A 25,257-nucleotide genomic window follows, 5' to 3' on the forward strand; every position below is an offset into this window, starting at 1 on the left:
GTCGTGCCGTGGTGAAACGGTGGTACTGTAAAAAACGTGCCAAAATTGACAAAGACTTGATATTCTTTTATTGTTTGATAAGCCTGCCTGGTTTCGTTTAGTACATGCTAGTGAGGTAAACTGGTTAATCGACATGTGAGGAGGGACCCCATTGACCCTCATCCACCATCATTAACATTATCGCCATCCGTTGTATTTTCGCTGGCATCAAACCATTTTCGCACGGTTGGAACCATTTGGAGTGCTGCTCGGTTGCGTCAATCGTTTTCCGTAAGCTTGATAAGCTATACCAGTGAGCTGTTGCGCTGTAGATTCCTCCATTCCGTCAACTAACCGCTTCAGAGCACCGTCCGTTCGTTGCAGCAGTTCGTAAGGATGCGCCAACTCGATGGCTTTACCTGCGTCCATTACCAACACCCGATCACTATCCATGACAGTGTGTAAGCGATGCGCTATTGTTAAAACAGTACATCGTTCAAATTGCTCTCGAATGGTTTTTTGAATGAGATTATCAGTTCTGAAAAACAGGACCAGTCGATAAAGCGACAGCTAATGTATGAATCGTTGCAGTTGTGTGAAGCAGTAACTCACTCAGGATCGACGTTGGCAGTGGCTTCATCCAGAATCAGGATGGGATTGTTGCGAAGAATAGCTCGCGCTAAACACACGAGTTGCCGTTGTCCCATGCTAAAGTTGGTACCACCGTCCGCCATTTTACCGTCCAATTTTCCTTCCATCGCTGAAACGACCTCCTTCAGTTCCACGTATTGTAGCGCATTCCAAAGTGCCTCATCGCTGTGCTGCTTGAAGGGGTCTAAATTCGCCCGCAACGTTCCGGAAAACAGAATCGGATCTTGTGGAATAATTGAAATCCGCTTGCGCAGATCGTGCAATCCGAGTGTGCCAATGTCCACGCCGTCGATGCGTATTATTCCTTCGTTAACCGCCAATCGAAACAGGGCCTGGATGATGGACGATTTCCCTGCGCCCGTCCTTCCGACGATGCCTATCTTTTCGCCCGCGTTTATTGACATATTGAGGTCTCGCAGAACCGAATTTGATTGGGCCGAGTAACGTAACGAAAAATGCTCGAATCGTATGGCACCCTTGGTCGGCCAGTCGGCTGGTGGTTTGTGTTTACCGATTGACACCAGTGATGGCTCTGGGTCGACCTCGGCGTACTCTACGACACGCTCGACGGATGTCATTTGATTTTCCAACTCGGCCGTTTGTCGCATGCCCCACTGGCACATGAAGATTAGATTGAACACTTGCGTGATGGCCAAGCCTACATTACCGCTCATTGCTATCGTTCGGAATGGGGAAAATAACATAATTCATAGATTATTATTGTTCCAAACACATACCATTAAAGTCCAAACTTACAATCTTCCACCATCAGGAAGCTAAGGGTTACCACTGCAATATACAACACACACACCATTTCCAACCATTGGGCGAATGCGCGCGTTGTTGCCAGAAAAAGGTACCATGCCGACGTGTTTAGGTCTTGATGTTTATCAAACTCATCTGCCAGTATTTTTTCCACTCCAAAGGCACGGATGGTGCTGAGTCCTTGGAAAGATGCATTTGCATGGGAGAAAATGGGGCTCCTCGCTGGAACGTACAACAACAACAACAAGGAAAGTGTAACATAAATTCAGTGCTCAAGTTATAAAATCTCAACCCATTTTTTCTCAACATACTGGACGCTTCGACGCGTTTGATGCTACGCGCTGTGTTCGTGTATACATGACGCAAAAAGTAGAAAATAATGGCCATCACCAGTGTTGGAAACAATAGCCAGTAGTTCACCACTGCCACCAGCACTATGATTGCGGAAAACTCCACAAAAAACTGCGGATTCATGCGATCAATAAAGGAAAATGAATGGAATTAAATTCAGTACAAAGTGTGTCTTAGTCACAAAGGATAGCAGCAGGATCGCTTTGCACATACTTACCAAAATGCAGTCCATCATGGCGAAGGGAAGGAAGGTATCGATGCAACCAATGTCCCGCGAAAATCTGTTCAGTATGCGTCCCGACGGATTGGTGTTGAAGAAGTACATTGTGGCGCGTGTGATACCGCGAAACAGACGATCGTGCAACCGAACTGTGGCACGCAGACAGATGTAGAAAAACAGAAAGGATCGACTCAAGGATAGTGCAAACATAAACAGCATCGCTACGGCATACATCAGGATGTACTCGTCGCGGGACAGTTGCGTGAAGATGCTTCCTTCCAGTTTCGGCGGAATCGACAGTAAAGCTTCACTGCTGTTACTGCTGCTGGTACCGTCCGATCCGTCCGTTCCTAGTTCCGTTATATTGCTTCTCAGTCTCTCAAGAGCGCTTGAGTATTCTTCCCAGTTTACCCTGCAGATGGAAGAGAATGATTAATACCTGGCAAGAAACGACATTGAGCGTAGGCTAATCCTTTCTAACGGTATGAACGTCACGTTTCCAATGGATAATTGAAGCGGAAATAGCAACTTTAGATAATGGGCTTTTCACGTCGTATTTTACATCACAAGTGCTGCCAAACACATGCTCACGTTCTATGAAAGAGGCATGTGGTTATTTAGAGTGGTTGTCAAAAGAAAGACAGCTGTAATGGTTTACAGCATACGTTCTTTGAGAAAGAAATGCTACAAAAATAAAACTAAATGTAATATTATTTGCAATGTTTGGAATATTATTTGCAAATGCTTTTTACTTAATGACGTATATGTGCGTATGATTTAATTTTCGATGAAAGAATCATCCATATACGGACGGAAGATGATCGGATCTTTCTTCTCTTTGTAATGTTTTAGACAAAGTCGGTTTGCTTCGCAGAATGTCGTCTCCTAATGGTCACGTTCATCACAGAATGACGGTGCCAGGAAACTCTTTTCTAGAATGCCTTCCCATTACGATTGGAAGCTTGATTATTACCACCAATCAACACGTAGCGTAGCCAAGAGCTTAAAGCGTACGTTCGTTTTGCTTGCGAGCCCACTCGATGTTGATATTAATTTACACTTACCACTGGGAGATGTAGTAATCGATACCACTCATGCTAGCCTGCGCCAACAAGAACAGAACAGCAGCCATTAGCAGCAGCAAGTTGCTTTCCACTGCAGCAAAGAAGCTCTTGTACACTCGCCACCCGATACGCCCGGTCAGTTGTGATTCTTTATGAAGGTGATTTGGGTCGCCCTTCGAAGTACCATTCTGAGAAGGGTTTGTTCTTTGTTTTGCTCCCCCATTTTCGTCGCTGTCATCGTACCCATCAAAGACCATGCTACTGGACGAAAATGGCGACGGCTGGTAAAGTGACTGATGCTGTTGATGCGCCAGTTGCTGTTGGGCTGGTGTGGGAAGAATCGAGAGTCTGCGTTCCTGGTGGTGTTTGGATTTGTTTGGTTATCAAAATTAGCTTAAAAATGAGACTACTAGTTAGGTAAGTTTTTTTTTGTCTACCCTCCAACCATAGAAAGCATTTCCCTAGGTGGCACATCTAACAGCAATTACTGGTTTGTCGTGCATTGCAGCATTCAATAAACGCATCGCTGTAAATCCCACAGCGGCTACCGTTACTACCCTGCGTTTAGTTATGATATTAAAATATTCAAATTACTTCGCCACCAGTACTGGCACCTAGGGGGAACAAGCTATTCCCTATGAAACACTACCGCTCCCTTATGCGTTGAGTGAAATCGAATTCATTTCAATTTTGAAATGTAAAAAAGCGCAACAACAACCCTGCGATATGGTCACCGATCTAAAGCAGGATAAGACACGGCATGTATGTATATATTTTTTTAATTCACAGGGATAGCTTTCAGACGGTGCGTCCACCACAAGCGATGGCCATATGGGGGAGAACAGGGAGGCAATAGAAAATGGATGGCAAAAATAGTATACAACACCTACCGTCATTTTATGCGTCTCAGCTTTACTGTTGATGTCAATGTTGACGATGGAATCGTATTCAATCCCATTGTTCGCGACACTATCGACTTTTTGTGTCTGGCTGCTATCCGTGTCCAGGGTGCTGCGAAATTGCGCGGAATCGGCAGTGTGCTGTCCTTCCGCCGACGGCACTGCAGACGATGCGTTATTTTCCTTCTGTCTCTGTCTATCGCCCTCGTGGTGCGGTTGCTGCAGCGTGGTAAAATGGCCCGATTCAGCCAGCGTGTGGAATGGTCCCTGCGCCTCTACCTCTCCCGAGTTCATTAGCACGACATGCTTCATGTCCTTTAAGTATTGGAGCTGGTGCGTTACTAACACGCAAACTTTTTCCTGCAATTGGCAATGTTCACGTAAGCTACTGCAGTCTATGTTTTACGTTTGCATTAACGAACCAAAAACAACGACCGAAAGGATGGTCAAAGGTGTTTTTAGTCTTTTCTAATCCATGCTGTCTATGTGCTACCGATATGCGTTATGAGAACTCGTGCGAGAAGAAACATGTGCATATGAATCTATACAAGAAAGGGTGTTTTTTGCAAATGAAAACTTCGTACAGGGAAAAATAGTGGGTAAAATAGTCGTCAATAGCACGCGTTCTACTCCTCACACTTGAATTTTGCATGTTACCAGAGACTACTTCTACTGTTTTTTTTCTGCTTAGAATTAATCAACCGGATGAAAGACACAAATGAAGCCAATTGGCTCAAAGTTTCTATAAAAATATACAACAACAAAATATTTCGACTGTTGCTGCTTTAAAGAAACCACACAATAATTTAGCAGAAAAAGGAAGACAAATACTGTAGATTCTGAGTCAATTCTAAATGTCTACCATCTATCCAATGTCATTTTTCATTGCTTGCGAGATGTTTTTCAATACCTGTCAAATGTTTGCATTTGCATCACAATAATGTATCAGTTCTTTCACATGATTTTAGACACATCTCAAGTTGGATTGAGTAGGACAGTTCTTTGCGATGTGATGTTGAAAATCATGTTTAATAACTGATATTTTTTAAAAAGTTACAAATACACCATTTGAGCTGTTGAAAAACATCTTGAAGGCGGTGAATAATTATGTGCACATTCGAAAGTGACTTGAAAAACCCTGTAAATACATCTATTAGTAGTAGAACAATACGCTCGTTCGAAAGGGGAATGTTTTAAAATGCAGTAGCTGCAACGTAATAATAAGCGGTTTGTTTATGACTTTAAACAATGTTAGTTACCTTCAAAAATTTCCTAATACACTCCTCGAAAATGTGCTTTCCCACATGCGTGTCGACGGCGGACAGCGGATCATCGAGTAGATAGATGTCCGCACGCCGATAGATAGCTCTTGCTAAACCGATACGAGCGCGTTGCCCACCACTCAAACTAATTCCGCGCTCGCCGACGATGGTTTGGTCCCCGTTTGGAAGAAGTTGGAAATCGCGCTCTAAAGCACACACCGATACCACCTCTCGGTAGCGCTTTTCCTGGTAGTCCTCGGTAAAGACGATGTTGTTTTTGACCGTTCCCTCAAACAGCCAAGGCTCCTGTGACGCATAGCTGAGATTGCCATTGATTTCCAACCGGCCTTCGTCTAATTCCAGCTCCCCGAGAATAACCTGGAGCATAGTCGATTTGCCACTGCCAACGGAGCCCACGATTGCGCACGGTTCTGTTTTGTCTACTGTTAGCGTTACGTGTTTTATACCGCCAGCTGAAAATGAGAGTTTGTTGTGTTTTTATCAAAATTCTACTGTGCAAAATGCTACTGTCCAGTAATCTAGCTAGTTTCATTGCAAACATCCACGTTACCTCGTACTGTAATATCCTCGGCGGAAGCTAGCAAATCCTTATCCCAAAGTGCTGTAGCGTTACGCATAAAAATCCCTTGCCGTGCCACAGCTTTTCTGTTAATGACACGCTTGCTTTTAGGTGCCATTTTGCGAATACTGCCAGCGTGTCCTTCCGGTGCTGCGGCTACCACCTTGTTTACCTCATAGCCATTTGAAGTATTCAGCAGCCCGCGAGCACTCTCGTCCACCGGCGTCTCATGAACAGTACTGCTTCCTTGGCCACCTAAGACGCTGGTACGGTCCGGTGCATACTTTCGCTCCTCCAGCAGTAGAAAGTCCTGTATACGCCTTATCGATACAAGCCCTTCGTGAACGGATGTGAGTGCCAGCGGCCAAAAATGTAGCATCGAACTGTATAGCCAGTTAAAGTAGGAGGTCACGATGAACACCTTCTTTGCGGTGAATACGTTTCCGTACAGGACGTACGCGACTAAGCTTAGAAAGATGGCCACTCGTGAAACGAGATTAAACGATAGCAGCCCAGCACGTATGAATAGAGTTCCCCGTATCCCGTTCACCTCCTTCCGCCGGATGCGGTCCACCATTCGGCTGAAACTGTCCTCCCAGGCGTACATCTTAATCACTTGAATTCCCTGTATGATTTCGTTCATAAACTGTATTCTGCGGTCGGTTCTGTTGGCCGTCTTCAGGCGATAAATTGCCGCCTTCTTGCCAAGCCATGCTGAAAATTCGAGAAACGTTTATGGTTCCAATTATTTCCTTATAATGAAATTGAAACGATTGGGAATGTTTCAGTCGTACTTATGCTTATTATTAAACATACTATGGTTGTGTTATAAAAAGAAAATTGATAATGGCAGCCAATAATATGTTTACTATTTTCTCTTTCTTTGACTGTTATACGCAGGACTTATGAAGGGGTTGTTATGCAGTGGACACTCTCATAATGAGTCACCCATTTCATTGGAGATTTTCACACATGGAGCAAGTTTAAATTTTCCACAAATATCTCTTTTAACGAGCGAATCTCTCGAGCAACAACTAATAAGCAACATAATTGAATATGTTATGATAACAGACGTGATATATCGTATTGGAATATCACGAATCAATTGATTGAACAAGAATGATGTGCCGATGCTTACCTTGCAGGGGAATGAAACTAAGTAAAAACGCAATCCCGAACAGGCCCGATATGCCAATCTGTTTGTAAATGAAAAAACCTAGCACTACCAACTCAATTAAACCTTTCCAGATATCGTGCACAAAGCCAGTCGCCGTGTCGAATTTGGCCACATCATTGGACATCAAATTGATAACCTGTCCAGTCATACCATCCGTTCCAGCTGCTTTAGTGATGCGCAAAGCCTAAAGTAAAAACAAACAAGCAAAAACAAGTTAATTACAAGTTTCTTGCAAACGCTTTCTTCTAATTCTGTTACCAAATGAGCTCAAAAATACACCTATAAAACATACAATCTATTTCGTATTAAACGAACAGTTATTGTTGAGTGACAATGACTAGGGTTAGATAGTATAATAAGCAATGTGAACAAACAACTGTGATAGATATCGATTATAATCTCGTGTTCATACAATAGATGAACTGCATTTCCTATGTGGATTATCTATTATGTTTCATTTTTACATACGAATGGTCTGCAAACAAATGATCTGTAAATGCAGTGCATTGCATTGAGTATACCATTCCAAGAAAACCTGGCAACGTTTAGTTTAATATTGATGTTTATGGTTTTCTCTCTTTGCTGCCTCCGCAGACACACACACACACACACAAAACTCAAAAGGAATCTGTCTCTATGTTAACGATGGCGCCAGCGATTTGTTGCAGAAATTGTTGCATAATTGATTAAATTGTGCATGTTTTAGCAGACTGCAATACTCTCACACGACGCCTTTCTGTCGCCAGTTGGTGCTTTTGTGCATGATTTTTTGCCCGTTTGTGTTATCCCATTTTCGAAATCCTTTTAACTGATGCCAACGAAGCATTGTTTGTTTGCTTTGTTTTACAACGATACTTGCCTTTTTGTACAGCAGCGAACAGCATGCGACCCGAATCTTCATACCAATTTGAAATATGTACAGGATAAAATGATGGAAGATAGCTACGGGTACTAGGGAGCACAAAATAATGCCCACAGCATAGGAATACGCTTCCTCTTTGCTAATATCCTGCTGGCCAGGCGCAAAGTACGCTACCAATCCACCAAGACACTGCGGTTGAAAGATTCTGCAATGAAAGACGAATACATCCACATGTCATGTAGCAGGTGCTCGGTATTGGGACGACCCTATCATACCTAGCCAGTAGGTCTACGATAGTGTACATCGCACCGTAGCCAAGTATCGAGCGCCAGTATATTCGACATATGACCCGAAGAAAGCTCGGTTGTTTGCTGCTTTTCTGTTCCGCTTTCCAGTAGCTTTCAAACTGATACGACAACTGTGAGCTTTGATAAGTGGACAGCGTCTCGTAGATATCGGTCTCATCGATCGGGCGCTTCAGACCTGTTTCAAACAGGGGTTTGAGCCACCAGAAAGTGTACCACGAAACTGAGCTCGCTCCGGTGACCGGGTTGGTTTCCCGCCGGAGATCGTGTATTTTTGTGTCCTTGTCATACTCAGCCGGATTCATTGTGATGTAAGGTCAAAAAACACACACTGTAGCTTATACACGCAACCGCTTTTAACAACACTGTAACTTATCACTTTATCACGCTGAACGCTGCTTAATCAGTGGTCTGGAAGTGGATCTTTTTCACTGACAAACACTCACATTATGTATGCAAATAAGCTAAACATACATTTGCTATCTCATTGGTCATTGCTGCTGTTCATATCGTTAAATCGTTTTAAAATGCAGGACAGTTTTCTAGTATAACAATTAATTCCACAACACAACCAATAGTGCGAATACGAAACTATGCTATACAATTATTATCTGCACTAAAACGTTGCGACAGTCGATCGCGTATTGCTCACACGTTTATGGTGTCGCATGCTGGTTCATTAATGTACTGATGCTGGTACCATCGCCGTACGCTGGGCGTCTGCTGGGAGATTAAACAATCTTTACTCTTATCTCGGACAATATGACTACAGCTTCAGGGAGAATCTCTAATCCACGTCTAAATATTTCGAACCTGAGCAGAGAGTATGCTGGAAGATTTAGTGTAGCACCCGAATATTCTTACGCGTGACCATTATTGACTTGTCGTGGGAATGTCGTGGTTGAATATTCAACCAACATCAACACCTTTACATCGCATTTCAATTTAATAAAGTTAAAGTTTTATTTAAAATACTAACATCAAATTGACTATCGATTTAGCATCAAACGAATCTGTGTGGGTACGTTCACCAGCAATTGGTCTTTTCTCACTCGTACGATAGAGTTTCTCACTACGATTGGCATATGCTTACACGACTGGCAAAAAGAAAAATCTGTAGAAATAAAACAAACCACGTGCTCGGTAGCGTCGAAAATGATGCGGCGCATTCACTGAGTGTGCGGCTTGCGCTGAGTATGAACGATGACGCCAGGCAATAGGTTTCATTTTCATGTGGCCAGCCGGCAGGACAAGGAACGAACAACGCACAGCGTCAAAATAAAGATAAGTCACGGTCAATCGTCAATGATTTTGTTTGCCATCGTTAGTTTGACTGACGGAAAAAAACACGAACGCGTGGTGGTGGTGGTACCGTCTCGTGCAGCGTTGTCCCCGATTAATCATTCTTCATCGCAGCGCGAATGACGCGTGACAGTAACGGACCCACACAAGATCGGTTTAACTCGTACCGTCCCTAGTGAATACCAATTGATTTGTGTCAATTCCACGGGTCAAATAAACAAAAACGGTTGCTACAGCAGATTAATTGAACGAATTTAACGTCACGCCAAACAGCACACGGTATGTTCGCACTATATCGTCGTATCGTGTTGTACATTCCGTCCTCACATTCCTCTCATTTTTATCGTCTGCGTACTCCACTCATTCGTAATAAAATATTTATAAAGTATTTTACAAAAATATATTAGCTTGAAGACACGTTTACAGCCACTATACAAACAATACGCGAAATTTTACACGAAAAACGCACCATCTTGTTGTTCTCACGTACTTGCTCGAACTAAAGCGCAAACGACCGCGTGTTGCAATGCCATGCGGACCACTTTTAATCACTCTCAATCTCTCCGTTCGCTCGCGCTACTCACACGCAAGCAGATCTCTATGTTGTCGGAATGTGTGCTCAATTTTCTTCTCTCTAGGTTGGCAACGTACGTTCACCAACTTTGTTTTACTGTTCGAGGTTTGTGTGTTACTTTCTTCATTATTCGGTTTTCTCAATTACAACAATCTTACTGTTAACTTTTACTAATAAGTTACAATTACTTTCAACAAATCGACGGAAGATACAACCAGATACCGTTCTTTCGTATATTCCCTGCAAAATTCCGACCACACCAAGCTGTTACTTGTTACATATAGACGCACACTTATTTACGTACAATTTTACTATCTACAGTGCCTCAATCGGAAAACCGGGCAAAACTTCATTTAACCCAAGTCCGGTTTTCCGATTGAGCCACTGTATGTATATTTTTAATTTTTGCTTAAAGCGGTTGAAGGAAGTTGGTTTGATTTTGATTTGATTTCTTAACTGGTCTATCTTTTTTAGCTATATCATTTGATCAGTTGTCAACATTCGTTTGGTCGGTTGTCGCATTGCGTCATTTTCTATTAGCTTTATCGTATTTGTTTTCATCCGGCCAGTAACCCTCAGATGAACAACAAAGTATATTTTTTAGAATTTATATATTATGTAATTTTCCATTTTTATGGCAGTTGGTTGACCAATGCTCTTAATACTCAATTCATACTTCCGCATCGTTTAGCCTTCCATATTTGTGAAAGTGCTTTTTATGACATAATTGATTAATTTTAGTATACTAAGGATAAAGACGATGAGTAATTCGTGTATTATTTTTATATTTCTTTATTGATTTCAATCTTACTTTCAGTGAAAATTGACACAAAATATTGCTCGTAGTTTATGTTGTACATAAATACTGTACATAAAATAATCTCAAGCATTTATGCAGCAAGTGTGTACATTTTCTTTTAGACCTTGTCTCATGACAATCCCAGTGTAATTGCTTCCGTCTGCCGTGCACTAGATTTTTTAAAATTATCCTCAGCAGTACGCATCAACATTGCTGCCGTAGCAACACCAGTTTGGTCCACTAGTCGCCGTAGATAGCCAATCGGACCATGCAGAAGCTCATGCGGATGCCCAAACTCGACTACGCGTCCAGCGTCCATCACCAACACTCTATCACTGTCCATAACCGTGTTTAATCGATGCGCAATTGTTAATACTGTGCAGTGGGCAAATTTTGTACGAATCGTAGTTTGAATCAGTTTATCCGTTCTATAAGGACAAAAAGAAAGAAATAACATGTTAATTGTAAATTGTACAGATCATTACCTATTTTTAAAAACAATGTACTTATGTACATATCTACTTACTCCGGATCTACATTGGCAGTGGCTTCGTCGAGAACAAGGATTTTATTGTTTCTCAAAATGGCTCTAGCGAGACAAACAAGTTGCCTTTGGCCCATACTGAAATTGCTCCCTCCATCGGACATGCGACACTCTAAACCTCCGGCTAGCGAAGATACGGCCTCTTTCAACTCAACCTGATCAAGAGCACTCCACAATTCATCGTCCTTGCGCTGATCAAATGGATCCAAATTGCTACGCAACGTGCCGGAAAATAAAATGGGATCCTGAGGTATAATAGAGATTTTGCTTCGTAAATCGCGCAAACCCAAGGTCTTTGTATCTATGTCGTCAATTTCAATATTTCCCTCGAAGGGTGCGAGTCTGAAAAGTGCCTGAATCAAGGACGATTTGCCAGCCCCAGTACGTCCCACGATGCCAACCTTCTCGTTCGAACGAATGGTAAAATTAAGGTCCTTTAGTACACGCTCTCCATCGTCCGAGTACCGCAGATCAACGTTGTTGAACCGTATTGTACCATGCTCAGGCCAGTTTCGTTGCGGTCGATGTTTCGGCGCAGTCTCGAGCGGTGGTTCAGACGGTAAGTTTGTGTATTCATTCACACGCTCTACGGAAACCATCTGATTCTCCAGTTCTGCCGATTGCCGCATCCCCCACTGGCACATACCGACCAAGCTGATTGTCTTTGTGATGGCCAATCCGACGCTGCCGCCTAGCATTTGGTTGCTATTGCCAACGAGAAAGCTGATCGTTATGATACCAATGTACAACACGCACACCACGTCGAGCCACAGGGCAAATGCACGACTCGTAGAGATAAACATGTACCAAGCAGAGGAGTTCACATCGAGAAACTCGTTAAACTCGTGCTTGAGTATCGACTGTGCACCAAACGCCCGAATCGTTGATAGTCCTTGCAAAGTCGCATTGGTGTGTGAGAAAAGCGGCGATCGGTTGACAGATTCGATGCGCTTCACCACACGAGACGTGTTTAAATAAGTCTGACGAATGTAATACATCACTACCGCAACCACCGCAGTAGGTACAAGGAACCAATAGTTGACGATCGATACCACCGCTACTACTGCGATCATTTCCAAGAAAAACTGCAAAATAATTAAGGGTAAAAGGCAATCAATTTGACCAGCTCTCAACCAGTTCCAGTTCAACTCAGCTCAATACTTACCACAACGCAGTCTAACAGTGCCATGGGCAGTGCTGAATCAATCGCTCCAATATCTTTTGAGAAACGGTTCAAAATTCTCCCGGAAGGATTTGTATTGAAGAAGTACATTGTTGCACGGGTCAATCCACGAAAAAGACGATCATGTAGATTTATGGAAATGCGAAGACAAACGTAAAAGAACGAAAACGATCTTTGTACAACTAAGATAACCAGCAGAATAATTAGCCCACTGTAGATCCAGATGTACTGCTGACGCTCTATGAAGTTGCTCACATCAGCCTGCTCTCTCAGTAAAATTCGCACATCGCGAGAACTCAAAATAGTGTGATTATCATTCAAATCAAATTCCGGAGGAATGCCAGCCACTTTCTCCTCCCAATTCACCCATTCTGCAACAAATATGTCGACTCCACTGACAACGATTTGCGATAGCACCATTAAAGCGCTAAGCCAGAACACCCATCCGCAACTGTTGACCGCGCTGAAGTAAGTTTTGTACACTGAGAGCCCCACACTACCGCTACCGCCTTGAGATTCTTTTTCTTCTTCTTGTTTGTCTTGCTGCAACAGGTCCATCATAAGATCACTATCACGCTGCGAACCGGTCGAAGATCCACTAGTCCGTCTTGGGCGACGGTTTTTCAGTTCCTTTTCTATAGGACTTTCTAGGGGAGATTCGTCAGGTGTCAGTGCCATGATCGATTCGATATTTGATTTTTTCAATTCTTTATAGCCGCCACATGCTTCTACTCGGCCCGCGTTCATTAGCACTATCTGTTGTACGTCTTTTAAGTACTGCAACTGATGGGTAACCAAAACGCATACTCGATTAGCGAGGAAATCGCGAATACAAAGCTCGAAAATATGCTTGCCCACATGTGTATCGACTGCTGACAGTGGATCATCCAATAAATAAATATCGGCTTTTCGATAGATGGCACGGGCAAGATTGACACGTGCCTTTTGTCCTCCGCTTAAGCTGATGCCTCGTTCTCCAACAATCGTTTGATCGCCGTGTGGAAAAAGTTCAAAATCTTTTTCCAGAGCACATACACGAACCACCCGTAAGTAACGCCGCTCATCGTACTCTTCAGTAAAAATGATATTATTCCTCACACTGCCTTCGTATAGCCAAGGTTCCTGTGCGGCATAGCTGACTGTTCCATACATTTCCACCGTACCTTGATCGAGTTCTAGCTCACCCAATAGCACCTGCAGCAGAGTAGATTTGCCCGAGCCAACTGGACCTACCAGCACACACAATCTTCCCGGATCGACAGTCAAACTGACAGACTCAATGCCAACATTTGTAGTCTCTTCTGAGCAATCCCCACCTCCTTTCCCCAGTGTAGAAATTGCTCCAACTGGTACAGCTGAAGGGCACATCCAACGTGCTGTGGCGTTATCGAGTACGATGCCTTTTCTTTCTCCATCCACCGTTCGTACAAAACGTTTTGGCAGCAAGGGTTCAAAATCGACGTCTTCATTTTTTGTCACGCCTTTACTGCCGTTTTGCAAGGCATCTTCTTTGATTCCTTTACTAGATTCCATTTGGCTCGAATTATCTTTATCGCTGGTAGACGTTGTTTTCTTGCCTTTCTTTACATCTGATGGCATGTTTGTACTGAGGCTACTTTTTCCTTCAGGTGTTAAAAGGAAATCACGTATACGCTTGAGCGAGATATATCCCTCCGCGCAGAAGGTAATGGCCATGGGCCAGAAATGCACCATGGAATCGTTCAGTATGCTGTAGAACGACGTCACAATGAACACCTTTTTGGCAGTGATAACGTTCTCGGTGACTGTGTATGACAGTAGGCTGATAAAAATGGACACTCGCGACACGGTAAAGAACGATATGAGCGTTGCCCGCACGTATGCACCACCACGGATGGCTTGTATCTCTTTCCGCCGGATATTTTCGATCATTTTGGCGAATGAGCTCTCCCACGTGTACATTTTGATCACCTGAATACCTTGGATGATTTCGTTCATGAATCGTACACGTACATCCGTCCGTTTGGCCGCTTTCATTCGATAGGTGGCCGTTTTCTTACCCACCCAGGCTTGAAGCGGGATAAAACTCATCAGGAAGGCCATTCCTAGCAAGCCCGAGAACCCAATTTGACAATAAATGAAATAGCCAAGCAGAACAGCTTCCATGGGGCCTTTCCACAGATCATGCACGAAACATAATGCGATGTCAAACTTTCCGACGTCATTCGAGAGCAAATTGATGATTTTTCCATTAAGTCCGTCGCCAGCAGTGGTGGATTTAGAGAGTTTAAGTACCTACAAGACAGAATCATGGTGAAACATGTAATGTGTGTCGCAACAAACAGCCTACAAGTAGTGCTAAATCTCGTTAGTAATAGTAAATCTCGTTGGGCTATTTGCTTTAAGTTACCTTGTTATAAATTAAGCACGAAGCGCCTATACGAAACTTCATTCCGAGTTGAAAAATAAAGAAGATGAAGGGATGAAATGAGATGACCGATAACAGCGAACATGCGATAACGCCTATCGCGTACAGGTATGCGTCTCGTTCGCTGATGGTGTCCTGGTTAGGAGTAAAGTAGGATACTAGCTCTCCCAGCAGCAATGGTTGAGCAACACGGTTGGCCGTTTCGAAAGCCGAGAACACTAGACCCCAGAAAAGGGTTTCCTTGCCGAAAGCTCGCCAGTAAACACGAGCAAAGCTAGCCTTGGTCGGTCCACGTTGCTCCTCTTCTGACCATAGGCGTTCGAATGTTTCCGCCAAACCGTGACTGCTGTGCTCTGGCAGTGTCGCGTAAAGCTTTTCTTCCGTAATCTCTTTACGCTGTCCATAGCGGAACATTTCTCGTAGCCACCAGAAACTACGTTTCGACAGAAAGGAGGCATTCTGTACAGGGTTGACCTGCTTTCCATTACCGAATGGGTTTTCGCGGTTCATTCTTCACTAAACCGTTTCGTTTTTCGTGTTGTTTAACTGATCAGTGCAAAGCTTTCTACGGGCAGTCATTCGCCATAAATGACGTCCCATTTAGCAGGATACACCACAATATATATGCCGATTATCAATCTGTTGCAAGTTGTCTTTACAGCTCGTTTTCAGGGTCAATAAGGAAGGCTGTGCTGTACTCCGCTACAAACTGGATCTAAAAAGAAAAAGAAAACATATTGCATTCAAAATCCCCTGCAAATTATAATACTATGGTAATATTTCCGAATCCACCGCCGTGTGAATCCCCAAAGCATCTAAAGCCGGTATAAGGCTAAATAATAATCATTGAAAAAATATAGCCATCGAGCGATGGTATAGTAAATGGATGAATCATTTTTGTATGATCGTAGCAAATATATTGGATCAATCATTGAGTTTTAGCTAGCTCATGCATCTAAAACACACCAGATCTAGTTTATAGTGATGTTTTTATAAGCCCCCCAAAAAAGGTAAAAAATGTACATACACTTTTGAGTTTTATACTATACATGTTACTGAATTAAAGATAATATAATTTGCTTACGAACAATAGTCCAACTACCGAACAGCAAAACTGGCAATGCGAATAGTTCCAGACTGCTGCACACATTCATTGTTGTGTAGTTAGTTATTCAATGTGGCCGACCAAACTAATCATTCCGCATCAACGATTTCATATCCCTCATTATGTTCAGCATGCCGGAATAGTACGCAGAGAAGAATTATGTCGGTCAGAGCAATGCGACGTGGGAACCGGTTTTTCCAGTGTAAAGCCGTCTGCAGTCTGCGCTTGCCGGAGAAATGCTTTGCTATGATGTGTCGATCGTGATTCAAAAATGCTTTCAATCGTTTGATGCGAACTTCATCCAAATGGTTCCAAAAGTGTGTTATGTTCGCCTTTTTGCACTGCCAAAAGTCCACCACCATGTGTGCTTTGCGAGTCAGTGTTCCGTGCCGTGAATGGATTAGCTCTCTATTGGACTTCCTAACGATGGTTACTGGCAACGATTGCACACAACGATTATTCAAGTATTTTGTAGCACAGAAGAATAATCTAACTCATTTGTAAAACATAGATTCGCACTATAAATAGCTCGCTTTGTTGCGGCAATCGAAAGAAAATCAACGTGCACTACTATAGAAACATTTGATGGCCGTGGGCCTGCAGTGAACACTTAACAGCAACTCCAAACAATAACTTCGGCTTACTCGCATCGAAGGCCATTCATAAACAATGCTCAATCAATAAGTATACGCAGGACGATCAACATTGCCTAATTTCAGCACCGCCTAAATATATTAAAGTCGTGAGGCGGCTGAGAACAATAACATCACTTATTAGGGTAGCTTCTTGCAATATACGTGTCTTCTTCGCTTTCAAATCTCTTAATCGAAGCCTTCTAACAACGTTTGCCGGAAAGGTTCGCTCTTTTTTAACAATAGAAAGCAACGGCCCATTGATCTTAAACTTTCACTGAATCTGAAGCCTTTAGTATAAACACACCATGTCCGATTTGTTCAATCACCCTCGATTGATAGATAGAGCGAAAAAAAAACCGAACCACTGTTTTATTTTTCGTTTTCGACACTCACACCCACGTTTGGTACGTTCAGTTCAGCATTACAACATGCTGCTGGTGATTGGTGCATTAGTTATGTATTACAAGAACTGCATTTTTTGCGACTGAATTTCAACACACTGACAACCTACCCGCGGCGGTACCGTCTGCGTCTGTAGTTTGATTATGAATGAAGGGCAAACAATACAACGCTACCACACACAACCACACAACTGGTTGACGAAAAAACAGCTGTCAATGACAGTTCTCTCTTTCTCATTCGCGCGGGCGCTCTAAACTCTCCACTCTTTGTTTCCTACCTACGTCTAGAGAGTGTTTGAAGAAATATACTCTTTTGAGCTACGCTCTTTCGTTGCAACGGCTACAAAAACACACTTTGGAATCATGTTTACCGAGCACTTGTTAACGGTTTTAGTACTGTTGCAATCGACACCATTGCTTCTTCTCATCTATTAGAATTCCCCGAATACTTACCGGTTCAAACGAACAGCAAGAGTACACACACACACACGCCGTCTACTAGCAATGTCTGAAACTATACTAAGCGTATTCTCTTATGGCCTCGGTCATGTCGTATTGTTCAATGTTATCTTTCCGCTCTCGGCACCAGCAAGTCTCATACTGATAAGCTTCGCTGTCATGTTGATTTGCTGCCAGGGGCTGATGCAAACGCAAACAGAAACTCTAGAGACAATTTCATAACGGAAAGTAATGTTTTGCCAACAATTGCAATAAAGTATCCTCTACGTGGTTACATCGTGGTGCAATCTTTGAGCACTACCATATCGTACATCGTTTATAGTTTCGTCGTGGGTTCACTAGTTGATGTGTGCACATATATCCTATGTTTTAGTCTAACTTCTTCATAACGTTTCATTCATTCCGTTTCGTTTACACAGGGCACGTTGGCGTGAAAATCGAACGATCTTCAATACACCGAACCCGCGATTGATGAATGTTTCGCTTCTACGGGACAACAAACTCCTGCACGGCCAAGAACGACGCGGCTCACGCATGTCCGTACGTTTACCATCTCGTCAGCCTAGCATGGCATCACTGCGACCGCATTCACCGAATGCATCGATAGGTAAGATAGGTCTGTATATGGGAATCCGCTCCCGATGTCCCGTCCATTATCACAAGTGTCTGCTTGGACGTAGCTGCCGTTAGTCGTTCTCGGTTCTAGTGTCACTGGAAGTCGATAGTATCCGTTGTCTTGTGCTCTTTTGCTGACCTTATCTTCTTCATCTGCCGTTTCCTGTTACTATCAATCTTTCCCTATCTATTACCTATTCGGTTAGTTTCACCATGCCGTTCCTTGTAGTTGACTGTTGATTCTTGTTCGTTTGGAAACACATTATGATATGATTTTTTCTGAACTATTTTACGACTTTATATGTTACTGGTTAATAATCTTGATGACAATTGTTCAAAATTAATAACAAAAATATTATGTCTATGTTCTTGGTCTATGATTTCTTATAAATTTGGAAATACCAAGACGAAGATCAATATTATGATGTTTAAAATCAATTAACCTTTACACATATACTTATTATGTTACGTTTGTTTAGAATTTAAATTTAAATGCATATCAACGTTAAGAGATTTATTTCCAATGATTCTGGTTAGCTTTCGACGATTAAGCTCAGTTTAAACGAACATAGATTCACACAGAAATATTTTATTTCGTTTAGAATTATAGATCTGCCATACGATCTTATCATTTGCAACCACTCTCTAGTCTTAGTTAAATCTACCCAATTGGCGAATACCATTAATTAGAGAAAACTTGAAACTGACTGATTGTAGTAAGACATTATCAGTTTTAAATTTATTCGTCTGTGATTGGCTAAAAAACACATAGTTCTCAGTCCTTTGAAAGAGGAAAACAAACGATTGGAAAATGCGTTTGTAATACCATTCTGATCATTTTCATTCGTTCGTAAAATATTCATACACGCAAATGCTTTGCATACTAACAGCACCAAATAGTGCGTCACGACTTATGTCAATAGTGCTTATAGTTTGTTCGTTGTTTAGTTCGGCAATGGTTATTTGATTCAAAGTTAACTTTTAATCACAATCGTTTGTGCATTGTGTGTGGTGTAAATAATTTCTTTGATTTACTTCTAGAACGCCGTTATTCGTTTGGTTTACGATAAACTCTGAAAACATGTCTATCCTTTCGTGCTTGTATTTTCTCTTTTCATTCTTTTTCTCTTTTTTCTTCTCTCTTTTCTGCTCTACGTGTACCTTTTCTTGCTATTTTGTGTTAATTATGTACAGGTAGTCTCTATCCACTACATGAAGTGGAAATATAGCAAAAATAAGAAAGAAAAAACCTGTACCTGACCGTAAGCAAAGAATGCTACTCATTTAACATAGCAATATAAAACATGTTATACTAAATGCAGATGCTTCTTCAACAACAACAACCAACAACACAAAGCAACACAAAGAAAAACAAACCCAACTTCTATTCCTCGTCCCATTTTTCGCAGAAACACATTCACATGCCAAAAAAAGCCAGCAGCAAGATCAAGCAGCATCAACGCCGGCATCAATTCAGCAAACAAAACAATAGATGAGATAATTTGCCACATTTTGCTCAAGTAATGTTAAGCACCGTGAACAGTACAGGGGGCACATACGTTATTCGCATAATCGCCGTACAACGATCTAAGGTGATCAGAATTTAGTCTGTATACTTCTTCCAATGTGGCTATACCGACGAATCTTCCACTTTTGATCGCACAATTGTTCGCGGATTCACATAAAGTAACATTAAACAGAACAGCTTTAACATGTCTGCGCAGTTACTCAATAATGAAAAACTGCTCACTAGTAGGTATTTATTTGCTTTAACAGTAATTAAGTAATGTTGGTAGAAAGTGTTGCTCTATTAATCTATTCAAAAAAAGGTCTATTTTACATGCTCTATCCCCGTTGCTATGATATAGTTGTAAATCATTTACTTCATTTTGTACCGGATTAATTTTATTGATTGATATTTAGTTACACAATTTGTATGCTGAATAGATATTATTATTGTGATACAATCTACTAAAGCTTGAATCGTTTACAGTAAGGCTTCTAATGTTGTTCTAATGAATAAACACATTATTTTATGTAAAAAAAACCCCTTCTAATTCGTTTGCATGCCTTACCATCCATTCCATCACACATATCTTCAATTGAAAGTTGCATCAATGAACCAATTCTCACATGTTTTACTCTACTATCGTACATTGTTGTGCTATGTGTTTTTTAGTCCATCTTGACATTGAACTGTCTGTTCTTGGGTATTTAGAAATAAACACGTATAATCCATGTTGGACATGTATCGGTGTCTACCAATGTGTCAAAAATTTATAAAATTTATAAAATCATCTTTTGTTCGGTGAGTCCAAGTGATATAAAAAATACCTCTTTACAATACAATTCAGTCTTCCTTTTTCCGCGTAGTTAAAGTACTTTATGAAAACGCACCTTCCATGTATTGTTCTGCCATTTTATCAAGTACGTAAAAGAAACGAGTACTCTGTTAATTTTATAGATTTAATTGATGGTTCGTGTTCTAGGATACTATTAAACTGTATGTAATTAATTCACATTTCTAATTTTTTACCACCGTTCAATCATATACCATCGGATTTAGGCTCACGGCGTGGTTCCCGCGGAAGCAGTAATGCATCGGCAACTTCCACCAAATCCAACCGTAGTGCAAACCATCACATAAAGGACAACGGTACAACACACCCGAACGAGAGTGTTACGGTTGAGATCGCGGAGATTAAAACGTAAATTGATAACAGATAACAGTAGAACAGAACAATGGGAAAACGATAAAGGAAATTACAAAACTGCAAAATAGCGCCAAAACGGTAAACTATATGTATGTGTATTTCATTTTTGATATGTTTTGCCTTTAATTGTGAAGCTCTCCCAAAGCATTAATCAATGCCTCATATATAAGGCATAATTTAAATACTATGTCCTATGAACCATCCGGCTTCCGACAACTTACCATTTTAGGGACCACAAAACGACGCGTTTCACTAAAGAGCCCAAAACCTTCTAACAGTAGAAGCACAATTTAGTAATTGAATTAGTCGCACGGAGATCCAAACAATTGCACACTAACACTGGCTCTAGCGCACGGATTGTATTGCAGATATTTTTTAACTAAATATAGTGCATAATTGCTAAATGAAATGTTCTGCTGCTGTAAAGGTGAGAGAAGAAAAAACAGCTGATGGTAGTGAAATAAATATCGATCTTGCTCCCTGCAAAGAGAAATGATCTAATTAGTTTTGAGAGCCAGGAATACATTGTAACAGGATGACATTTGATTTCATTATGCCTTCATTTACGCTGTTAACTGTATCAACTGTGCTGCTTAATGAGAATGCATACAAATTGATTACATGAACTCGATCAAATATGCATTCTTGCAGCCCGGTGTGAACAAAATGAAGATGGTGATTACAACAACAGAAAGGTTGAATACATTTACTGACTAACAACACATTTAGAAACAAGTTTAGGTGCACTACATAAGACAATCGAAGGATGAAAAACAATGACGAACAAATATCAAGATCATGAGAGAGGGGGGAAAATTTTCCGTGCAGTATAAAATCATCCGTGATAGCAGGAAAGACAGATTATGATAATGACTACATAAAAATGAATGATACAAGCAAAACAACCTACATGAGATAGCGAAACTGAAACAAATTTAGAACGAAAAAATGCTTCGACCGATGATCGTTTATCCTGTTCGTGATGAAAATCTGATGAATGGATCTTGCGTGTGCTATCAATGCAACAGTGTCCAGAAGTTTCGAATGATAACAAAGATGGTTAAAACATAAAGAGGAGGGGTGAACCTGAAAATGTATCATGCTTTAACATAATTTAATATTGATAAGAAACGCTTTCTCATCAGTAACATAACATTGCTAGATCTCATAAGTAGAGTAGAAAAAAAACATCGGTTTTGTTTGAAAATTATATTAAACATTCAGCTACATTCATTGCTGGACGGTTATTTGTGATCTTGTTTTAAATGTACATTTTGCTGTCGAGAATGGAAGAAGGTATATTGCTTTGCGCATTTCATTAAATGCTAAACGTGCTTGGCTTTCATCGCGTTGCGAACATCTTTATTGGCAATGAAGATCTCATTAGATCTAAATAATCACCAAACTTAGACAAACTCAAACTATTGCGAATAAAGATAAATCTCTATTGTGTACCCATGTGATCTAGGATCGGACGAAACGCAAGTCCATCTTATTCCACTGTTGCAACTAGCAGTTGCTATACAAGGACGAACTATAGAGCATAATTTTACTCTAGAGACAACTACAAACCACAACTTGCATGTGATATTACCGGAACGAAGTTCGCTTAGAACTTCGGTTCTTAGGCTTAGGCTGTAGAAGCAAAAATCTTACTACAATATAAAAACGAAGAAAAATAACAAAAACATCAAAAAAATGTTCAAAAAGTAAAAAAAAAAAATACTTAAACCTATCACACGTACTGAGTGTAGCAAATTTTTAGGCTTTTTTTATTATCGCCATTACTGATACACTATAGAATTTTACAAGCAATGCGCTGCCAAATGAAATTAGTACATGCTACAAGAATTACAAAAAAAATCATAAAAACAATGAAGCCCAAAAATGTAAAAAAAGATAATAGCATGCACTATGGTGTGATACACCAGTGGAAGTTTGTTTTTCACACACATTTATTTTCTCATTTGAACAGAGAAATAACATCAGAATATTCTTCATAAAATAGGGGAAGATTTTAGGAAAAACATTCTGAACATTCTATTTCTCTGCAGTTACACAAGAATCGCCCAAAACAGTAAGCACCTACCTTTGAAAAAAGCAGCGTTCTTCAATTTACTACTTTACATTTACATATTTCCCTATTCGTAGCGGCATGCATGAGCTTACCGTATCAATCTAATACATTGAAAAGCTTTAATAATGAATGGAACAAACCAATGTAAAATAAGATCGTGTGCAATTACACGAATGTATGAATGTACGAAATAAGTACCCTAACTTTTCTCCTATTGTAGCTGTTTTAAACCGTGAAATCTATGATAAATTCTTTTCTCTGAACACGTGACTGTTTGTGACGGTAGGTTCAAACTAGCAATGCCAGTAGCATATATTTCCGTAACTCAAGACCCCTCGACTGCTACATGCACATCATACGAGAATGCATCATAGCCCTTTGCCTGCAGTCAACATTACAAACAATAGTAATTAAAAGTAATGCAACCAGTGAAAAAATAATCAAAATGTACTTGACATAACTTTCTTGAGATATACATATATATTAAAGGTAAGCATCTTATAATTATAGGAAGGCTTTATACAAAACAAAATATATATACATAGAAATATATACACAAACACGTATAAGTTATACATACATAGAATCTATATCTTGGTCCACTCTTACTTCATACAACAAGAATCACAGCTAAAGTGAATGCATACAGCAGCAACAAATGCAAATAATGCAGCGAACGATCGTAGTTGAACAGCACGACCGCAAATATTGCGAGAAAGATGGTATAGAGGAAGTAGCACGAGAAACACAACATACTACACAAAAAATGGCTTAGAATGTTACGAAACCGCATTGAGTAAGAATAACCATTGTAGGTGAATAGATTTTGGAGAATGTTTAAATACAATGCATAACGCAACACAATGGATATAGCCCACAATTTAGTCCTATGAGTGGCAAGATTTAATATAATATCTTTGAAATAGAACCAACCAGGAAGCGATGAAGTACGAAAGCATCTGTACCTCTCAGCCATTCGTTAGTGGGACTGGTTTTCAGCTATGGTCAAGCGAAACGAAACTCTTTGCACTCGCTTTGTTCGTACACCAGAGACAACGGAACTAATCGTATGCTGTCTCAGAGGTGGCTCCAGATGATTACTGCGCAGCAGATGAATCGCTGAATGCAGGACGAATAGAAAACAGACACTTGAACTAGCAAGCCAACTAGCGGAACGATGACTGTAGCATACCTGTAGTAAATAAGAGATATCCGGTAGGTTGAAAATTTCAATCAAACAAATAAGAGTATAGCTAGTAGCCGAACATGAAAGCAACTTGTAGTAAAGCAGAATGCTTCTGACCGTACGTAATCTTGGTAAAAACAGTTAAAAGAATCTGTACAACGAGAATGATACTGTTTAAGAAGAAAGCGAATGCATGCAATACTACCAGCATTCTAGCATTAGAAAGGAAAGGTACGCGTCGTATTCTACCACAAACAACTATCAGTACAGACGAAGAGAAATCGCTAAAACGCCTGGTAATTTGAAATTTGGGGAAGAATTTCAAAGACTGCCATGCGTTTTGCAGGAGTAGGCAAAGATGAGACACGAAAGGAGTGGACTGTTTCTAAATGTACTAGAAATGATCAAAAACAAATATTATTCTGTAGAATCAAATTTACTTATAGTGCTTTTTTGAGAGCTTCTATTTTCGTGTGTAGCTCAGTAGCTGATTCAGTACAATGAAGATAACTTGCCAGTACACATACGTTTTTTGCACAAAAAAATGCGTTCCATGCGCAATCATTCTACAAATACTTCTCATTTACAGCCAGACCAGAGTAGCAATAGCAACAGGTTGGTAGCATTTAGGTGATATTTAGTGATGTAGCACAATAGAAATACCAAAGCGTAAACATTAGTAGCATAATCATGAAACGACGACAACTGTGTACAACGCTGTACATGTTTTAGGTTCTTTTGTGTAGCAAAACCAGGAGCAGGAATAACGTAGGTACTAGACAGCTCATTCAGAGATTAGTGAAGTAATGAACAATTTATCAGTATGCCTACTATTAGCTATAGACCTTCGGGAACTATTTTTCTAATACTGTCTTGGCACCTGTCTGCCTTGTCTCCTGTTTACTATACATGGTCTCAACATAAGAAGATTTTTTTTTCTACCGGCTCTGTTCTACTTTTCTATACAGAGTTCGACAGAGTTAGCGACTGCTCTGGGTGACAATGTCTGTGACAGTCTGCGACAAAACGCTACGTTCGAAAACGCTCGGCAAACATACGATAGCTACTGTAACCTACTACTACTGGACGTTATAGTTGATTCATCACGGCAACATGATCACGAACAATTTCATTCCTAAAA

General features: G+C 40.8%; 3 protein-coding genes across 14 annotated transcripts in view; 1 reads left to right on the plus strand and 2 right to left on the minus strand.

The window, feature by feature from the left end:
- The window catches only part of LOC120952150 (uncharacterized), a 56,579-nt gene extending 31,482 nt beyond the window's left edge, over positions 1-25,097 (plus strand). For 6 of the 9 annotated variants that reach the window (XM_049607632.1, XM_049607627.1, XM_049607629.1 and 3 more), the window contains 2 exons: positions 17,944-18,131; positions 20,706-25,097. In XM_049607632.1, the coding sequence (XP_049463589.1) occupies positions 17,944-18,131; positions 20,706-20,851 (334 nt within the window). In that variant the 3' untranslated portion in view covers positions 20,852-25,097. Of the gene's footprint in view, positions 1-17,943; positions 18,132-19,333; positions 20,385-20,705 lie in introns of those variants that run through there. The other 3 variants (XR_007452183.1, XM_049607633.1, XM_049607634.1) reach the window with 3 other exon arrangements.
- On the minus strand, positions 29-8,827 carry LOC120952146 (ATP-binding cassette sub-family C member 4-like). Its single transcript, XM_040371312.2, has 12 exons — positions 8,086-8,827; positions 7,808-8,015; positions 6,910-7,132; positions 5,763-6,485; positions 5,189-5,664; positions 3,921-4,289; positions 3,031-3,386; positions 1,964-2,378; positions 1,707-1,857; positions 1,387-1,617; positions 592-1,306; positions 29-517 (listed from the first exon to the last, which is right to left on the minus strand). Exons 1-12 carry the CDS (start codon positions 8,418-8,420, stop codon positions 208-210), a joined length of 4,512 nt encoding a protein of 1,503 aa, XP_040227246.2. The 5' UTR covers positions 8,421-8,827; the 3' UTR covers positions 29-207.
- Positions 10,760-17,871, minus strand: LOC120952147 (ATP-binding cassette sub-family C member 4). 4 transcript variants are annotated; one of them, XM_040371313.2, is made up of 5 exons: positions 17,519-17,871; positions 14,907-15,639; positions 12,500-14,791; positions 11,317-12,419; positions 10,760-11,218 (listed from the first exon to the last, which is right to left on the minus strand). In XM_040371313.2, exons 2-5 carry the CDS (start codon positions 15,432-15,434, stop codon positions 10,921-10,923), a joined length of 4,221 nt encoding a protein of 1,406 aa, XP_040227247.2. In that variant the 5' UTR covers positions 15,435-15,639; positions 17,519-17,871; the 3' UTR covers positions 10,760-10,920. The 4 variants fall into 4 exon arrangements, with proteins under 4 accessions (XP_040227247.2, XP_049463577.1, XP_049463578.1 ...); XM_049607620.1 differs by lacking the exon at positions 17,519-17,871 and adding an exon at positions 17,176-17,281; XM_049607621.1 differs by lacking the exon at positions 17,519-17,871 and adding an exon at positions 17,058-17,169.
- Positions 25,098-25,257: the final 160 nt, after the last annotated feature.

This window comes from Anopheles coluzzii, chromosome 2 (assembly GCF_943734685.1).
Source record: "Anopheles coluzzii chromosome 2, AcolN3, whole genome shotgun sequence".
Classification (NCBI taxonomy): Eukaryota; Metazoa; Arthropoda; class Insecta; order Diptera; family Culicidae; genus Anopheles; species Anopheles coluzzii.

Coding starts and splice junctions, on each gene's coding strand:
- LOC120952147 (XM_040371313.2), bottom strand. CDS start 15,434: ATGAACCGCGAAAACCCATTCGGTAATGGAAAGCAGGTCAACCCTGTA. Junction 12,420..12,499: donor CACTGTTAGACTGCGTTGTG/GTAAGTATTGAG, acceptor ATTATTTTGCAG/TTTTTCTTGGAAATGATCGC. Junction 11,219..11,316: donor ACTGCCAATGTAGATCCGGA/GTAAGTAGATAT, acceptor TTGTCCTTATAG/AACGGATAAACTGATTCAAA.
- LOC120952146 (XM_040371312.2), bottom strand. CDS start 8,420: ATGAATCCGGCTGAGTATGACAAGGACACAAAAATACACGATCTCCGG. Junction 8,016..8,085: donor ATCGTAGACCTACTGGCTAG/GTATGATAGGGT, acceptor CTTTCATTGCAG/AATCTTTCAACCGCAGTGTC. Junction 518..591: donor ACTGCCAACGTCGATCCTGA/GTGAGTTACTGC, acceptor CCTGTTTTTCAG/AACTGATAATCTCATTCAAA.